Here is a 19,433-nt window from a genome sequence, read left to right as displayed (position 1 = left end):
TGTGCCTGGGTCCGAGTTGTGTGACTCCGATCAGATTGCACTATGGAGCCGGGGTCCAAGTTGTGTTGGATTGCACTATGGAACCACATGTATTTGTTTAAATGTTTTTGGGACACTTTTACTTCTTTTATTGGCTATTACGAGGTTGCACAGGAGACTGGGGCAAAAGTCGTCACCTCAAAACAATCCCACGATGCATTTAAAGCAACCTCAAAATGGCCGACAGTAATCCCACTGCTTGCCTCCACTTCTCTCTCAGTTATCAATCTGAGCGTAAATGCAAAGCCCATATTTGTTTTCTTTTGTAAACATTACTCGCAGGCATTGATGATCGGTGTTAATTATTTGAAACATGTTTTACAGTTTTACCTAACCACTTAACATAATTATGAATTAGCCTTGAAAACCAAGAAAACTATGAAGCGATATGTCTTATTCAAATGGACCTAGTTGCAATATACTTAACACCATACAAGCTGGGTACAATCCGGTCATGTTACTTAAGTGATAGTCTCTCTGATAGCCAACGACCTTGTGTTCTGCTATTGACTTGCGCTTCTCTTACATTTGAACGTCAATTGCTGTGTTATATAAGTTATATAAGTGCGGTTGGATGGAGCGATAGATCGATGTCTTTTGATTATCCTCGATAATTTCCATCTAGACATATTTTATTTGTGTGCTATTCTACTTGTCTGAAACCAGCTCGACAAATAGAATGCACAACCATGGAATCAGATTCAGATACCAATCTGAAAGACCCACTTTTAATAGGGTAGCACAGTAGTGAGAGCACTCGCCTCCCACCAATGTGGCCCGGGTTCGAACCCTGGCGTCGAGGCTATATGTGGGTTGATTTTGTTGTTGGTACTCTCCCTTGCTCCAAGAGGTTTTTCTCCGGGTACTCCGGTTCTCCCCTCTCCTTAAAAAAACAACACTTCCAAATTCCTATTCGATCTGGAACGCACGAACACGTTTCAACGAGTTCTAAAATGTTCCGTGGGGAAACAAATTTCATTTTTTTTTTTTACATTCCAAATAAACGATGTGATTCAATTAGAACAGAATATCAAATTAAGATTGGTCGAGTGAATGTTCACGAACCAAAAAGTATGTCCTGCAAGCGAGGCGCTCGCATGAAAATTGCTACAAACGTCGCGATACCCGTAATTATAGAGACCCACAGCAACGCTCGATCCAGGACTCGCGCGGCCATGACCCACTCCCACTGTCTAAAGGTCAACTCGTCCTCCCCGAGTTCCTCGCCATTCTCATCCAAGACTCCCGTGAATGGTACTTCCATCTCATCCCATACCTCCTCATATTCAGCATTGCTAAGGACTAAATTACCAGGACCATGGCCATTTAATTCACTGGACGTGATGGAGTTTGCATAACGCATGCCACCGCAGTCAAGGTTTTTTGATACTATAAAGACGTTGTTCAACTCTTCAACTAGCCGGTCGTCCCTTTTTTCTTCGGAGCTAGCTCCATCGAAAATCATCTGTGCAACAGATCCATTTTGTCTGGCACCTGGGGCGTTTCTTCTCATATGCTGCCTCACGCTGTTGCCTCGCATCGATTTTCTTCGTCTGTTGGGTTTAGGACAGCTTCGTTCCACGGTATTTCTCAGGAAAATAACACGCGCCAACCACTTTAGAAGTAGTTTACGCAACCAACTTGGCATCTTCTTGTTTTTGCTGGCCGTGAAGTTCAAAACAATCGTTGTTGCCACCAACGAAAAGCTTATTTCAACGCTTGTAGCAAAATAGTACTGACCGAGGAGTGGGAAATCAAACGAGGGGAAAATGTTTGCTGTTAATTGCTGGAAGACAGTCATGGCAAGAAGTACGGTTATGCTCAAACCAATTCTTTCCCCGCACTCTGGTGGAAGAATAAATCCCAGAAATATCATGGTTGAAATGAGAAAGCATGGGACAATCAGGTTCACAAAATAAGTAAAGTACACACGGGCTATCACCAAGGTGAGAGTGATGTCATCATATGGCCCATTTTTGTACTGAAAGACATTTTTTTTGGATGCGACTCTGATTAGTTGCCATTCACCGTTGTTCACGTACTCTTTTGATATAGTCGATATATTCAGTGGTCTTGTCGACAATTTTATTTCCTGACTGCCTGAAGACCAAGAACCAAATTTGAGCTCACAGGTCTGCATGTCGAATGGAAAGTAAGTGATATCTATGGCGCAGGCGGTTTGAAAGAGGGCTGGGCAAAACCAGTAGCTGTCTCCATTTGATCGCGTGATAACATTGGTTTTATATGAAGTCGGTCCGCCCCCAATGCGGTCTAGGAAGTCAATGCTAGTAAGATTGAAAGCAGAAATAATCGTGTAACCATGTTATTGTTAGACTTGTTGGTAAAAGTAAGTACAGTGCAGGAAAGCTCGTAGAAGCGTCCATCCGCTAGGATTAAAAATATACTATACAAACAAATGCTACTTATCACTAACCTTCAGGCCTGTCAGCCCAGGCAGATGGTAGGGATGGCACAAAGAGTGGTGAGCAAGAAAAAAAGAGAGGTGTGGGGTATAGGGTTGAGATTTAAGGTTCCCGGCTCCTCTCTCCCTCTCCCTCTCCCTCTGTCTCTGCCTCTCCCTCTCTCTCCACCTCTCCCTCTCTCTCCACCTCTCCCTCTTCCCCTCCCTCTTCCTCTTCCTCTTGCTCTCCCTCTCCTTCCCCTTCTCCCTCCCCCTCTCCCTCTTCCTCTCCCTCTGCCTCTCCCTCTCCCTCTCCCTCCCCCTCTCCCTCTCTTCCTAATTATTTTTTTCCCAAACTCTGACTTCGAACCTCACTCCACTATCTGAACGCCTGGAACGGGCTAACGGTTAGAGTGAACCGAACGCTGCAGTTCCTGTAACTTAAAAGCACAAATAGCTGCCATTTTACAACCATCCTGTCTCCCGCCTGTTCTTCTCTTACACAGAGCACCCTGACGACTGTTTTCTCTTTCATTGTGTGTTTTCAGGACCATTTTGGGTCCTCGCCGGAGACGGGATCGTCTCTTGTGCGTATTCTGAGCCTTGTTATTTAAGGCAAAGGCAATGTCTTTTTCATCAGTTATTTTAAGAAGAGTATTGTTCAAGTCCTGGAAATCAAAACCACGACCTCCCTTTTGTGAGCAAGTGTTTTGTCAAATAAGGTGGCCCAGCTGTGGTTTGCACTCAGTATCAAATACCGTTGCGTCGGAGGGTTTATCCCGGGTATCTGGCCTTAAGCCTTAGGGGTAAGAAGAAAGGAGATTTCAGAGAGGAGGGTGGGGGGGAGTGAGAGAGGAAGTTTCTCTCATTTTTTCCCTTCCCTCTACCCCCTTACGGGGGGTTTGTAAAGGAGGTAGAATAAAGAATAAAGTAAAGGAGGCAGAATAAAGGTGTTGGCTTGTCCTGTGTGCGTGCGGATGTCATTGCTATTTTCTTACTTGTAGTACATGAGTATGTCCGGTACCCAGACCTTGTCGGCACTCGTTTGAATGGACTTAATACCACCATACTCAGATGCGTTCCACTGGAGTAAGGGATTGCGCCATTTCTTGGGGAGAGAAAGATACATGAACTCACACATTTGACTGTTATTACTAATTATTCCCCTCTTAAAACTGCACAAATTATAGCCTATAAAGGATCGGTATGTTTTGTTTAAAGCTACTTCTTTACGGTAATCAAACAATTGCCGCCCCTTTGGTGAGTTTTGTCAACGTTACATACTTGGGTTTGAATCATATCGCTTTCTTCAAAGGTCTGTAAGCTTAGCTTTAAATTGAAATCCTAAATGTTACCTGTTCCGCCCAACCATAAACTGTAATTGTCTGATCCTTGGCATTCTGTGAGAAGAAGAAAAAGAAAAAAAGCATATAAGTAGCATCAACTCTCAGAGGAGACCAAAATCAAGATTTGTTTCAATTCCTTACTGAAAATACTAAGAAGAAGAGTTAAAAGTCAGCTGGAAGGTACCTCTGAAATGTTATACCTTAAACTGCCTCTTATAAGCCCTGGGCTTGTACACCTTCGTGAGGGTCTGAGGAGGGCTTATAAACAGAGGGACGTATCCGAGAGGGCTTATAACGGGAAGAGAAAAAGCGCTTCAAAACAATCTATAGCGGTGCTGATCAAAATACATTTTGTAATAACTGGTTTTTAATTAGGGTTGAAAACCTCATAATAAATCGAATTCAGAGAGGGGCTTGTATCCTGCCAGGCTTATAATCGGATGTATTTTTTTTACAGGTAGATTGGCCTATAATTGGGGGGTTATTAGTAGATGGGGTTTAAAGCGGCAGTTTGCGGTATGGTAACAGTAAGATGAAAGTGCTAATGGTCTGTGGTACCCCTTGTGCTAAGGGCCTTAGTAAATTTAAGGCAGCTTTCACACTTGGTACCCGGGCACGGTGCCCGAGTACGGTACTCGGTGGGCATTAACGTGAACACACCCTTTTTCAAGTACCCACGCAAGAATTCGGGCATGCCGATGGTGCCGGTGCTCGAGTACAAGGTCTCGACCTTGTACTAGGGCACCAAAGTGGGCACTGGGTCCTTTTGTTCACACAATTTTTGTAAGTTCCGGGCAGTCCACTGCTTTGTTCTCGCTGCTAAGCTCATGTTTCAAAATGGTGTCTGACAGGGCGAAATGGAGTAACTATGTACACAGTCACATGTCGGGTACTCAAAGTGTAAACACAACACCATTTTGTGCCGTACCCAGGTACTAGTTCCCGAGCACCAAGTGTGGACAGTCCCTTTTAAAGCTCACCACTTCCTTGATGGTGATGATCTCAAACTCAAAATGCACCTGGACAGGTTCTGATTCATTAAGACGCGGTAGAAATTCCTTCTGGTAGCCATCGAATAATTTCGTAAAAAGTGCTTGCGTCACGTTTCGCTTTGCCTCCTCTGCAAAATAGGTAGCCACTGGTTGTATACAACTGAATGTATCCCTTTCACCCCCTAAGAATTACCATCGTTTTGCTACAAAGTCGTTTCGCTACATCGTAAAGTCGATTCGATGCAACCAACTTTTTGTATTAAACAGTTTTAAACAACAAACGGGTAATAACGAGAAGTTAGCGGAAACGACTCTACAACTTAGCAGCGAATCGACTTCATTGCGCAGCGAAACGACTTGTAGCGAAACGACCACACTTGAATCATTTTACTTTTTGGCACCGGCCAAATTAACTACCCGACAAGTTGATAGTTCTACATCTTGAGAAATCTATGGAAAGCTTCACTTTCTGAAATGTCAGTGTTGAAATGGGAAAGAACACTTCGAAATTCTGTGGCCTTCAAAAGAATGATATTTTTACAAGATGTCATTTTATTTAATGAATATTTTGTAAGCTTTGCATTTTTCCAAGTTAATAGAAAATGTCCATATAGTTTATTTAAACAATAACAGAAATTGGAAATTGACTTCTCTATCCTTTTCAGTTCTTGAATTAAAAAGAATGGGAAATTGTCATTTTAAAAAAGAAATGAATAGAGCACATTTTAGAAGGAGTTTTTCCTTTGACAACATTTGATCTTCACTTCTGATTACAAAACTTTTTTGTTATTGATTTCTCATTTATGCTTTGTCATGCTTATTCGGAATTTTTTTATGTAGTACCTTTGTCGAATTAAAATTAATTAGCGACTCAGTGGTGATAATATTCTACGTATATTATATACATTGGTAGGTAGTCTGGTGGTCTTTATAAGCAGAAATTTCATATATGTCGTGGGTTTCTCTTTTAATTGTTTGGATCTTTAGTCTCGCGGCACGAAGCCTTCTGGAAAAAGTGAATTCGTAAAAAGAGAATAGAATTCAATAGCCTGTCCCCCGTCGATTCAGCAGTCGCCAACCGAATTGAACCGCAGCTCCGCAGCTGAAGGACTTAGTTAGGGTTTCATGTGTACTCAAACATGAACATTAGTCCATTTCGTTGCAAGGCAGTTACATGGTGACTTCTTTATCTTCTTCCTCTTTTTGTAATTCAACCCATCTCGGTTTATCTGCCGGACAACAGGGGCACCCAACGAGAAGATAGTTCAAAACCACTTAAACATGGCATTGTTAAACGTATTTTAGTATTTAAACGGTAGATATAGGCATACTATTATCCCCTAAAAATTTTTCATGAATTCGGATTTCCTAGCTGAAAGTCTAGTGATCCGAAAATTATAGCGAACAAAACTTACCTTTTCGAAAATTTCAGCCAGAAAAAAGGCTCCCGAAAATTCTAGGTGACCTTTTTAGGGTAGAAATCCGTTAAAAAATGGGAAATTATACCATTTTTTAGATGTTCGAAAATCCTAGGAGAGGCAGGCAAGCAAGAAATTTTACAACACATATTCCGAAAATTCTAGATCTCAAATCGTCTTCCGAACAGATATTTTCCGAAAATTGACGTTGGGTGCCCCTGGGACAATACCAAGTGTATTTTTATCGCGTTTTCATGATAAGTGGTACGAGATTGGGATGGTATAATGTAAAGTAAATAGAGATTTCATTTATTCGATGGGAGACGGAAGGAAACAAATTAAGAACAAAAATAATTAAGAGAGTCGAATTGACTGAAATTAAAGGATGTCAAGTCTTTACCAAAATGTGAATTTCACGAGTTACTTACATACATGCCTTGAATTTCATCAATACGTTACCTAGGTAAAAGGAAGCTGCTTCGCATTTGGGTTGATATCAGGGGTGAAGGCATAGTTTTTGACTCGGAAAGAGAAGTTGCTTTTGTTTGAATCATGGGGAGGTATAAGGAGCCGAGGGTCCCAGGAAAACTGAATGCTACTGGGATATACAAGCTGTGGGATTTTAACGGAAGAGAACGACGGCAAGTAAGCTATCGTTTTGTAATCATTTTGTTTAGTTTCCTTCGTGCATGTCAAGTATGTGCGGCTGGCTACATTAAAGGCGTAAGAATCATACTTATCAATAAATAAGTTCACTTACTTTGACAAACACAGATTGTGTCCCACTGAATGATAGAAACAAGAATCAGCAAAAACGCCATAAATTCCATCGAGGGATTTCTGTCCTTGCTCCGATGAGAGGTAACTGTTATAAATTGATACAAGCTAGCTGAAATATCTGGCGCCTTTCGGTCGTGTAAATTATTTCTTTTGAAAATTGTTTAAATTTTAATGAATTAGCTTGAATCCTCTCCGCTCGGATAGTATAACGAGAGCTAATTGCCTCCGGGCGTAATATAGACAACGCGCTGGAAAGATAAAGAAAAAAAAATTGACACTTGTTTTTCATTTTCAATTATGTCATTCGGATTTTTGAGGGACACCTGCGAATAAATCGCAGAGATTGGGAGCAGTTTTATTGAAATAAATTTTATTCAAATAATTCGAAATAAATGAACGAGACCTTGTCCTGTTAATCATCAACCATGAAAAAGCCGTCTCTTTGCCAAATTACAGAAAAGGTAATCAACCTTCAACAAAAGGTCGAGAGATTAAGAAAACTCATGGCACAATCTCGAACAGACAAGCTGAGCAGAATTTAAATCAAATTATCAATAGCTTGAGAGAAGCGGATTCGTTTTGTCTCAAATCGCGAAAATCGAACGATCTTCCTTGACCGAAAAACTAGAATTGCCTCTAAACTTTCGAAGAAATGACGGCTGTTCAATAAAAATCCCGAAAAGGTCATAATTTTACGTCATTTAGGGTACACTTAATGAGACGGAATAGGTAACAATGGCAATTTCTTGCACATTATCATTTATGTTGATACTTTACTAAGCTTCTAGGACACAACAGGAGATATTATATAGAGGATATTACACGGTGGCGAGAAGATATGAATTTTATGTTCGAGTGGAAACAACAATATCTCACGAGTGAGCGAAGCGAACGAGTGAGATATTGTTTTTGCCACGAGAACATAAAATTCATATCTTCGAGCCAACGTGTAATGTTCTTTTTATTATATGGAGAAACCAATTCAACAAAAGCAAAAGGCGGGAATCGTGACGTCATTGAACGATACGACACTCACAAAGGTGACATACGGAAAATACGCCACTCGGGTCCCGGATGAAGTGGCGTATGGAATCTACGAGTGGTTTAGTTCCTAGTAAAACACTCTCCTCCATGTAATAAATGACAATCGTCCAAACACAATAAACGAATGGCTACTTTCTTAATAGCTTGCGTCGCGGCAGGGGTTTTGCAAGGAAGGAAAACTAAAGCATTAAGCTTGGGCAGAAGCATATAACCCCGATCGGGGCTATATGCTTCTGGCTTGGGGGGATACTCCCTTATATGACCATATAAGGATGTGCCGCTGGACAGGGTATGGTTTTTGACCTCTCTGTCCTAAACAGTGTTTTTACTGAATTTCCTGTAAGTCTGCCCTAAACAGGGTATATACGTATGTTGTTCGAGTCTGTCCGAATTATAAACAGGGTATTGTCTGCGCGATTGATTTGATTTGCTAGACGAAATTTGTTTGCACTCCAAGTATACAAAAGCAATGACTATGACGTGAATTTGCTCTTACTATTGCAATTGCTATTAAATGGTTTTTGAAAAAACAAGACGGCGTGCATTTTGTCCTTTGTCCTAAATAGGGTAAAAAAAAAGGGTGTCGTCCTAAACACGGTATGTATTTAGGATTTTTTTTGTCCTAAACAGGTTCAGGGTTTAAAACCCTCAGCGACTCATCTGTAGCCAAAGATTGGTCGAGTACCGCTCGGGGGATTTAAGGTGCTTGAGACGGTTTCTTCCTGGCGTGCCCACCGCGAGGTCGAGCACGTTTTAAACGCCTGGCATGCAGCCTACAAATATCGCCTCTGATCAATTGCATGATACTTTGTGCTTTATACCATTATTATTCGTTCAAAATATTTCAACGTTTCTGATTAGCTTAAATTCCCTGGCTGATTCTTAACAACTAGTATAGATTGTAAAACAGTCCGTATTTTTGCGTATTCAAGTACAAGTACGCGCGAACAGTCAAACAAAAGGTCTGGAGCGAGGCTGAAAACAGAGAGCGAGTCTGAGGAAAGACGCTATTCTTACGCTACGTACGCTAAACTGATTTTGAGGAAAAAAACCCGACTGTTTTGTAGTCTAAACCAGTTAGCGTTGCCGTTATTAATATTTTTGACATCAATCGTCTTGATATCGACAGAAAAAGGGATGCTGAAGTCAAGCAAAGAAGCGGTGGTTCAGCTCTTTGAAAGTGCGGAGCTAGAGAAAAGCGTGAAAGATTTCACGCGTTCTACAAGGACGACATAGCCGAACTACTGGCCTTGGAGTAGTTACAAGTAGAAACAAAAAATAAAACTCGATGGATGACAACTGCTAGGGAAGAATATCTGCTAAAATCAACATCCTTTCGGCCTTCATATCCTGAAATTACCACAGAACAAGCAGTTATTTTAAAACGGGAACTTCAAATAGAGTACGTTGCAGGCGTTTTCTGGATCAGAATAATAAAACAATTATTGGATTCGGCTTTCGTATGATATGAAGAATTATGCATACCATTAGGGAAGTGTTATAGGCTAAGCTGTCAGATCCGCGCAATTCTGCACATCATACGAAGGACTTATCAAAAGATTGTTATTTATCATTATTGTTATTTATATTATTATGATATTATAATCATCGGCCTCGAACTCGTCTTCAGGGCCTCCAGCGTCTCTCTCCGTTTAATATATGTTGTTTCACGTCTAAGTACGAATGTGATACTAAGTACGAGTCCTTATCTTCCTCGGAGAGGGGCGAAAAACTGCAGGCCCCGTCTCACAGCTCTTTCACCTTTCTTATTCTTATGGGGCGTAAAACAACCCATGACCACGCCCACGCTGTTGTTCGTCGAAAGAAGGGACCGTGGACCCCTGGTGGGGTGGTGTGCGTCTATGTGAGTGTATTGCTGTAGAAGTCAGTATTTCTTTGAAATGACTGTTCGAAGGATCAAACATTGCCTGGAAAAATTTCTAAAGCTCGAGAAATACTAAAAATGTATTGATAACCGTTCCACTCGTCTATGATGTTAGCAATTTTTTTACTAACTTACCTTCTATAGATTTTCGGGGTTGTGTTTTTCACATTTTATGACAAAGATATTACGATTATTGCATAAAAGAGGTCTCTTGAAAATTTCGGTATAAAAATTACGTCCTTCTAATGAAAGTGCCGCTACCCCATGTCCTCAAACTTTCGGGTAGGTAACAGTTTCGGATGAGACGAAAAACCAGCTAAAACTTTCGAGAAGAAAAATCTTCCCGGCCCTAACACATCCGAACAGATAACAATAGTTTTTAGGGCAGCTCCAAATTAACCAATCAGGCTTCTAAATCATATATGGAGAAAACGATTTGAGACACTCCTGACGTATTTGGAAACAGTCGGTCGTTGGGCATCCTTTAGAAGTTTTCAGCTTTTAAGCTCTTTTGGATAGATATAACCTTCTTTATCAAATAAAATGGTTATGATGATGATCACTACGTCCCCAAAACTATCAATCGATTCTTTTGCTGACGAGCAAGTAACGAGAGTTCAAGAATACCATATGTGGGACAAGTATCGCTGTGGCCTTTGCTAAAAACAACAAGAACAATTTCGTAATACATTTTAATCATCAGTTAGGAATAATTACGAATTAGTTTATAAACGGAACCACGACTACTGTGAGGTAAAAGGCTACTTCGACAAAATTAAATTCCAAGTTGCAATGACAAATCGACAATATTACGATTCTTGCTCCTGCTTTAGTTCCATAAGAAACGAAAATGAATGTCAACAAACGCTAGGAAGAGTATTGAAATAGGTATCGAAATAATAAGAAAGATAAAATATAAGGCGCAGCCTAGTTTTACAAGCAACGTATTACGGTTATCGAACTCGATAAATACGGCGTCCTATTTCTACCTCTTTGATTTTTCCTTTATTGTTTAAGTACAGTCTGGAAGGGGGGGGGGGATCCTGATCCTGCATTCGTGCTTCTTTTTCACGACAATCCCGCATTCCGAGCGTCTGTCATCTCAATCCCGAATACCGAATCCGCATCCCGTGCCACGATGTTGGCGAATCTTCATTCTCGAGTGGCGGTCAAAGCCCGTATTCCGTCAAGAACTCTTCCAGACCCTGTTTAAGCGATTTGGATTTTCTAGTCTTAGCGCCCAAGCTTGAAAGAAACTTTTGCAAAGTATTGGCTGGCCGGCAAGAGTACACCATCACCTATTCATCAACCATAAGTTTAGCGTTGTTCTTCGTTAATTCAGGCGAAGCGTTCCATAGTTTTGGCGCCCGTAAAAATATCGCTGAGACTGTTACGATGCCGCAAATGACCGCAACAACCAGGAAGAATCGATCCAGAATCCTAGCGACGAGTGTCCATTCCCAGTGCCTAATGGCCAACTCATCTTCGCTCAAATGTTCCCCATCTTCCCTATATGAACGAGTCTCTTCTTTCGTAGTATTGTCTACCCCCTCATGGTTATTAATCATGAACTGGAAGGCATTTATTCCGTAATTGTTCTGGCAGCCAAGATTCTCCATCTCTGTGCCAATGGTCTCAGACGATGGAGTGCCGCAGTACATTGTGTCACTAAAAGTCACATTAAACCCTTGGCTGTGCTGGTCTTTTCCGTCTTCCGTCAACTTTGCGATGGCGTTGTCGTTTGCTAATCTTGTAATTTTCCGACGGCTTCGCCTGGAAGACTTTCGACGCTTTATTTTTCGAGTCTCGGGGGTATCCGTTAAGAAAACGATAACCGCCATCCAGTTGATCACCAGCTTCTTCATCCATCGAGGCATCTTTCGATTGGTGCGATGATAGAAGTTTAAAATCATCGTTGTGACGACAACCGATGCTCCAATCTCTAAGATGATGGCAAAATAATACTGCCCAAGGATGGGAAAGTCGTAAGGCGGCATGATTTCGGACGTCAGCTGTTGAAACACGGTCATCGCCAACAACACGGTGATGCTAAGACCAATACGCTCTCCCGACTCTGGAGGAAGAACAAACCCGAGAAAAATCATGGAGGAAATCAAACAGCACGGAAGAATGAATTTGATAAAGTAATCCATGCTCTGTCGTGCCATTTTAATGGTAACTGTGACGTCTACGTATGGTTCTGTGCAGCATTGATAAATCTCCTCCTTTCGCTTTATTTTAACCATGATAACTTTCCATTCGCCATTTTCTTGGAAATCTTTGCTTGGAAATTTGTAATGCTTTATTGGCGTGATGTTCAACGTGTGGGCATCATAATTCCATGAGCCAAATTTCAGTTGGCATTCTTGAGTATCAAAGGGGAAGTATTTCACATTTATTTTGCACACACTTGTAAAAATCATTGGGTTGCCCCAACTTGTGGTTCCGTTAGAATTCAAAGTCACCCCTGACCGAAAAGTGCTTCGGCCACCTACGAAATGATCTTCATCGTCATTGCTGTGGAAGAAGGATAATGGCGATCATTATTATTATTATTATTATTATTATTATTATTATTATTATTATTATTATTATTATTATTATCGTTATCGTGTTCTTATTGTTATTATTAATAGTATTCTTTAGTGCAAACGACCACAAAAAATCATCCATAAGTGATTGTTTTTCTCTGATAAAAATAATAAGGTAATGATTGAAATTTCCGATATCGTATGTTGAAGCATTCGCTAAAGTTCAACTAAAGTATGTTGAGTGGGACCGAGTTACGAATGTTGCTTCATTCGTTCGTCGAAATTTTTCGAGTTGCATTTTCGCCTTCCAATGCCACTGCACTAACGGTCATCTGATTCTGAATGAACATTAAAAAAGTTAACAACCACCGCACTCCAGGATTTCAGCCCTCCAGTGTCTTAAATCCTTTCAGAGTAGGTGATCACCCTGAGTCTTGTAGGTACATAGGGTGGTTCTAAGTTTTGAGTCTGTGGACGAAATTACATGCTGTAACTATTAAAATGAAACTTAATCAGCAGTACTTTCACTTTTTGCTATATAAAATGTGAAATTGGGTGATTTTGTTGAGTTTAGGGATTAAGCACATAACTACCGGACTCCGTAAAAATAGAGTGCTCTTGTTCTTTTGAAAGGCGGCTTGTACTTTAATATCTGTGCACTAATACTTAGATAAAGGGAAAACCGTGAACAACTTACTTGTTATAAAGAAGAATATCCGGAACCCAGACCTTCTTTGCTTCCAAGTGGATTTTTTCTATTCCACCAAATTCGGATTCGTTCCAACACAGCAAAGGATTTTCCCAACGCTAAGGGGTAAACATAAATAGCAACAGCCGAAATTTTTCTTGTGATCTCATGATGTGATTTACTTTGTTAGCACATTATACTAACTCTTTATAAATGCCACGCCTATATAATACTATGATCAGTGTTTCCAGTCATTCTTATTGTACGTGATTAAGGGATATATGGGACAAGGTTGAAGAAACGGTTGACATTACGCAACCGCTCCTCGTTTTTTCCTGAGGTAACGAGGTGGTATCCCGAAATGTCGGCTACGGTTTTCACAGGGTAACGATTACTGAGATAACTGATATACTTTACCTATAGCTGGGTGCAAACGGACCCACCAACTCCCAACATTGTTGGGGCAACAATGTTGGAAGTTGTTGCGTCCGTTTGCACGAAGCAACTCCCAACATTGTTGAGGCAACAATGTTAGGAGTTGTTGCGTCCGTTTGCACGAAGCAACCCCTAACAATGTTGGGAGTTGTTGCGTCCGTTTGCACGTAGCTAAAAGTTTGACCGGTTCCAAGCTCTGCGCAACAACTCCCAACAACACGCAACAACATGCTACAGGGTGTGCAAACGGACGCTACATGTAATATCCAACAATGTTGCGTCCGTTTGTACGGGCTTTAAGTTAATCTGTGATTTTAATATCACTGATCAAACTTACCTGAGTAACCCAAGCGATGACTATAATGGACTGTTCTTTTGCGTTCTGTTAAAGAAACCATTAAATACACTGATAATAAAAAGAACCATCGGTATTTTCTTTGCAGCTGGAGATTTGCCCCATGGAATGGAATGATCCGGGTTCCGGAATCCGGGATAATTTTGCTTATGAAATCCGGATTCCTAGGCTTTTGAATCCGCAATACAGCTCAAGGAATCCCGAATCCCACTAATGACTGGAATCTAAAATCCAATTTTCACTTACAATGACTGGAATCCAGTACCTGGAATCCGGAATTCATGGCGGGGAATCCAGAATCCAAGACTATCTTGGATTTCCTTACATGGGCCAAGAGATAATAACAGTTCTAATATAATTGACTAAGGGTTTCTAAATACACATGTTCTTGTAATCATGAATGACGTTTTTACTTGTTCGTTTCCTTTTTTCATCGAAATGCATCACTTAAGCACTCTAATATGATTACCAATAATGCAAAACTTCAACCGAATAATCAAACGTCTGTAAAAGAATCTGGAGGTAGATTAATGAATTTCTCCTGGGATAAAAGCCGCCTAGCAGCGTTCTCAGTTTAAAGTGGTTCATCTTGCCACTTTAACGTCAAAGCCACGCTGTTCGCCCCCAGAAACAACTGCGATTACACTTCCTGATTAGGAGCCGGTTTTACAAAATCATCCTAAATTTTAGCGGAGCTCTTTGCTTAGCTGTAGTTAGAAAAATGTGGCATCCATCTTTCGAGAACATTTGGTTGTCACGTGAGCGTACTTCGAACGGGCGTCAAATTCACCAAGTAAACCAATGTGAAACATCACCCTTACAGATGTTCCAAGCGGTCATTTGGAAATCCATACTATCGTTCCTTTAAAGACTGGTATCCGCTGACCTGTTTCATATGACAATATTGCAGGTGCACTTCTCATCGAGATCAAGATCAAGTATTTTAAATTTTCCTGCTGGCCAGGTCCCAGTTGTTCAAAAGGTGGATAGCGCTATCCACCGGATAAATCACTATCCACTGGATAGCGCAATTGGTTTCCCTAACACTTATCCACTGGATAGTGATTTATCCGGTGGACAGCGCTATCCAAGGTTTGAACAACCGTGGCCAGTTGATGATTTTTGCTTCGCGGATAAATTCTTTGTGTCAGAGCTATTAATTTTGATTACAATGGTCAAAATTTGATTGTTTTCAAGTAGATGGGTAGAAATTTAACAGGAGCTCCGCTTTGGGGCATGGCTAACTCTGAAATGATGTCTCCTAACAATGGAGGACATCTTACTTGAAAATAAATCTTGATAAAGGAGATCTTCGTGAGTGAGAACGCAGAATCACCCATTACCGAGGGCGGAAATGAACTAGTTGCTCTTTTAAAAATTGTTAAAAACCTCACCACTTCTACTATTTTGACGAGTTCGAATCCGAACCAAATGTTGATAACGTGAGACTTATTAAGTCTAGGTAGCAGGTCGACGCTGTAATAATCGCTGCTGTTGAAAAGTCTTTTGTGGAGTTTTCTTTCGTGGCTCACATAGTCATCGCGGCTTCCTATGAATGAAACAGGAGAGATCTTATGAATTATATGTGATTTGTAATAGTACAATAACTCCATTGAGTAGCTGAGATCAAAACATGGATACCTGGTGACCTAGTGCTCGTCATCTGTCTCCTCCGTAGAGGCTTTTTTGAGTCAATACATCACTTGCACATCTCCCATAATGCACCTTATTTGCCCCCCAAAATTTCACATAAGCATTGTTTTCAATTTCTCTTGGTACGGCTGTAATACCCAGGAAAAAAAAATAAAGGTTATGCAAAATTTGGGGGGGGGCAAATAATTAACAATTATTGGACGAGGTTGAGCAAAATTAAATATCGTGATTTGTCTGTGGCGAGCAGATCAATTATTTGCCGAAGCCGACAAATTACACTGACAAATTACGATATTTTGCCACAACCGAGTTCAATAATTGTTTTATCATTCGATCACCGAGTTTGTTTTTTTAATAAATATCCTTGGGAAGGGAAGTGATCTGCCATTTTCACGCAAGGACGATCGCAAGATGGAGTAAAGCACGGTTTCCTTTACGCATGAGCAGAATATTATTTGCAGTCAAACACTGTTGGACGGCATTGCGCATGAGAAGACCATTAGTTGTAGGCAGTTATTTGCATGTCACGTGGTGGGTCCTCGGCCAATGAAAAGAAAGAAAAATTTGCTTCGAATGATAAGGTACATTATGGGAGATGTGTATAAAAAAGGAGGTGGGAAGAGGCAAAATGAAAGCGTGTGAGGGACGATGGGATACTCTGGGAGCCTCCAGGAGAAGATAACTACGACATAAAAACGTTTTTTCATTCTATATCGTTTTTCATTCTCTATTGGCATTTTGTACTCATAACATTTATTAGGATAACTAGGAATTAACGACTAAAAGTGTTATCATATTGTAAATATCATTTAATTTTTTTTTACATGATCTCAGCTCCTATAAATTCATTCGTATGGATGGTACAGTCTTGCGGGAGTTCATTAGATTAAACCTCACTAAAGAATTTTAGTAAAATCCAACTAGTGGTCTATTATCAATGCTGCGTTCTGATTGGTTGAGCTACTACTAGGTTATATGTAATAGCCCACTAGTAGCGAAAAGCGCCGGCTTTGAAAGCCAAAACATTGGCGGCTGAATCCCGTTTTTGCTGTAGCTAAAGTTGTTTTGTCTCGGTATTTTTGACCAACTAGTTGGATTTTACTAAAAGAATTATTCCCCTCGCCCTCAATAGCCCATTCGGCCTACTCAGAGCCCATTCGGGCTCAAGGAATGATTTTTTAATATACATGGAACTTTCTATAGTTATAGCTATTGCACAATAGTTCGAATTGCCAGTTTAACCTTCGGTCTGAACCAGACAAGTAGTCGCCATCCTTGGCCTTCCGGCTTTTGACATGCTAATCTAGGCTACATTTTCGTAACACTTCTCCAAGGAGTCAAGGCCATCATTCCAGCTGACTCTTTCCACAATTTTATTTAATATCCATTGACGCTTCGCTCCAGACTTTTTAATATGACCGCGAAACTTTTAATGTAGCTCTGTTAATTCTGATGGTAATCCTTAACGTTTTGAATTATTTGAAAAAAAAATTGGCCTTGAGACTAAGAAATGCCTCTATCAGATATAGCCGAGTCAAGATCGTAAAAAAAACACTCTTCCACCACAATCAGTTAGTCTCTTCCGCTCAGGTCGGAAGCATGCGCATTGCTCCCTTCCCCCGCTCATGGGGAAGGGCAAGGAAACAAGCCATCAATCGGATACCGCAGAATTTGGAGAATTTCGCCTGCTCACAAACTTCAAAAAAAAATAAATACAGTAAAAACCCACATATAAGAACCTAGAATTTTTTGAGGTCAGGCTGAACAGGTTCTTAAATTTTAGGGTTGTTTTTAAAAATTCAGGTTGATTAGGTTCTTACTATTTTTCAGAGGTTCTCGAAGTGTAACCATTGGCAGAAATATTGTACTACTAATACGTAAACATATACAGAATAACTTTATGTCAGAGGTTTCTCACACAATTAAAATCCAGAATTTTCACCATCGAAGGGAGTGATTTTTCTGTATAAGAACCTATTTTTCTTTGCCAGGCTGAACAGGCTCTTATATTTTTGGTATTTAAATGCCAAATTTCTGCTCTGTTGGTTCTTACTAGGTCCTTATATTCCGGTTTTTACTGTACAGATATTTAATTTTTATTAATTAATTATTCAAATCTTTACCTTTTTTGAAATTCAGTTTTCGGTAAATCTAGTCAAAACATATTCTAAATGTTATGAAAAGGCCGTGTTCAATCTACCATCTATCAGCTGTCAAAATAGTTCTTCACGTAGGAGTTACTGTGCTATTCGTCCAGTATAATAAACTTGATTTAACACTCATCCTTGTTCGAGATATTAAACATCAAAAATACTTTCATCATCATCTTACCTTCCGATGGTTGAAGTTGAAAAAGAAGGCAAAAAAGGGCTATAATCGTCTTCTTGGTTAACAGAAACATCGTTGCTGTTGTCCATTATATAAACGACGACATATCTATCGAACAATAGATACAATATATTAGACACATGATTGCTTTTAAAGGCAGGTACTGTGAAACTGTATCAACTCTTTCAAGTCCAAGAGCATTAAAACAGGCCTCCTGTACAAAGAACCTTGACAGCGAGAGCTGTTAACTAAATGATTTCCACCAAGGCAAACCAAGCTATACTCTGAAAAGTCAGCTTTTGTGAATCATATATGATCACTTCAAATAATCAGACGTTTCCATAAAGACCTACCGTCTAAGTAAGCAAACCGTCTGGTTACGAATTGTATCCGTCTTCCCTTAAAACATTTCAGTCGCTGGATTTTTCAGAGATGACCACCATTGCTGACTTTCACTGCGTTTGAGCCTGGTTTGGCTGTGCACTGCCCTGCCTGGTGAGAAAATGAAAAGAACGGTATATAAAACTTCTTCTCAGTTAAAATTAGCACCTTGAAAGACAACCTCGTCCCCAGGCCGCTCCCCAGGTTGCTTGAAAGATAAATTGTAAAAAAAATCAGATGGCAGAGGTTTCACGAGACTGCCAAAGGAGTCATTTGCCTCAGTCTTGCACTATAATTCTTTGTAAATTTGAACCAACAAGTACTTGGTCCACGGGTTCGACTTCAGTTAACTCCAACTGCCTCGTTTAAAACTGCATTGAATCCAAATTGTGCGAAGAAGCGGATCAGAGGTCTCACCACCTTTGTTTTCTTACAGAGTACACGGTTATGAGGATTACAGTCATTCGGGCAACAATTTTAACGTTAATTCTCTACTACCTTTCCATCGACATAAGAATATTGGTTGATTTAGATCGACTTCTCGTGTTCCCGTACGCTAAACTTAATTTTTATGGAATTCTTAAAGCTGTGTTATTGGGTCAATATTGCCGATGAAAATACTCCTAATTGACAGAGGCGCCGATTAGCCAGCTAAATGATAAATTTGATGACACGCCTCATGCTCTGACAGTATTTCATGGACCGTCACCCTCTCAATTCCTTTCTTCTCTCAGAGACAGCAGTTCTAGCTTCTGACGCTATGAATGAATATTAAAGTATAACCCTTTAAAATTTATACTGGTATCATGCATTTTTAAAATAATGTATGATAATTCATGCATAATGATCTGTTGTTGTTGTTGTTTTTTAATTGAGAAGTTTCTTTGCAATGCGAATAGGAAAAAGTACTGTCAGCTTTTCCGGCAAGAGTTGGGTCGTAACTAAATTTTTCCATTTTTCGTTCCAAATTTTTCTCTGCTGCTGATTGGCTAAGGTGTCTCGACTTATTCTTCATGACCAGCAAGCCCTCACCAAATTTGGAAGACGTTTGCGACGTTCAGTGAAATGTCGTCAATAGTAAACGCTATCGCCTATAACAACGAACGGCAACCGAGAGGCCTAGGGGACCAGGTTGCGTTAGCTCAGTTGTTTAATGG

General features: G+C 40.3%; 2 protein-coding genes and 1 long non-coding RNA gene across 3 annotated transcripts in view; all 3 read right to left on the bottom strand.

Annotated features, from left to right (window-relative positions):
- Nucleotides 1-1,095: 1,095 nt before the first annotated feature.
- Nucleotides 1,096-7,026, bottom strand: LOC140953191 (neuronal acetylcholine receptor subunit alpha-10-like). Its single transcript, XM_073402691.1, has 5 exons — nucleotides 6,957-7,026; nucleotides 4,767-4,906; nucleotides 3,796-3,840; nucleotides 3,439-3,548; nucleotides 1,096-2,324 (listed from the first exon to the last, which is right to left on the bottom strand). The coding sequence occupies exons 1-5, from the start codon at nucleotides 7,024-7,026 to the stop codon at nucleotides 1,097-1,099; spliced, it is 1,593 nt and encodes a 530-aa protein (XP_073258792.1). The 3' UTR covers nucleotide 1,096.
- A 3,591-nt stretch (nucleotides 7,027-10,617) lies between these two features.
- LOC140953190 (neuronal acetylcholine receptor subunit alpha-10-like) lies at nucleotides 10,618-15,527 on the bottom strand. The gene is made up of 4 exons (XM_073402690.1): nucleotides 15,309-15,527; nucleotides 13,897-13,941; nucleotides 13,134-13,243; nucleotides 10,618-12,422 (listed from the first exon to the last, which is right to left on the bottom strand). The coding sequence occupies exons 1-4, from the start codon at nucleotides 15,525-15,527 to the stop codon at nucleotides 11,204-11,206; spliced, it is 1,593 nt and encodes a 530-aa protein (XP_073258791.1). The 3' UTR covers nucleotides 10,618-11,203.
- A 2,381-nt stretch (nucleotides 15,528-17,908) lies between these two features.
- LOC140953016 (uncharacterized) overlaps nucleotides 17,909-19,433 on the bottom strand; it is a 3,248-nt gene continuing 1,723 nt past the window's right edge. Inside the window, exons 2-3 of the long non-coding RNA XR_012167432.1 lie at nucleotides 18,249-18,387; nucleotides 17,909-18,003 (exon numbers count right to left, since the gene is read on the bottom strand). This is a non-coding gene — a long non-coding RNA (uncharacterized lncRNA). The remainder of the gene's footprint in view (nucleotides 18,004-18,248; nucleotides 18,388-19,433) is intronic.

This window comes from Porites lutea, chromosome 11, assembly GCF_958299795.1.
Source record: "Porites lutea chromosome 11, jaPorLute2.1, whole genome shotgun sequence".
In the NCBI taxonomy this organism is placed as follows: Eukaryota; Metazoa; Cnidaria; class Anthozoa; order Scleractinia; family Poritidae; genus Porites; species Porites lutea.
The sequence above is the reverse complement of the archived record's forward strand: the minus strand, read 5'-3'. Positions and strand labels throughout refer to the sequence as shown.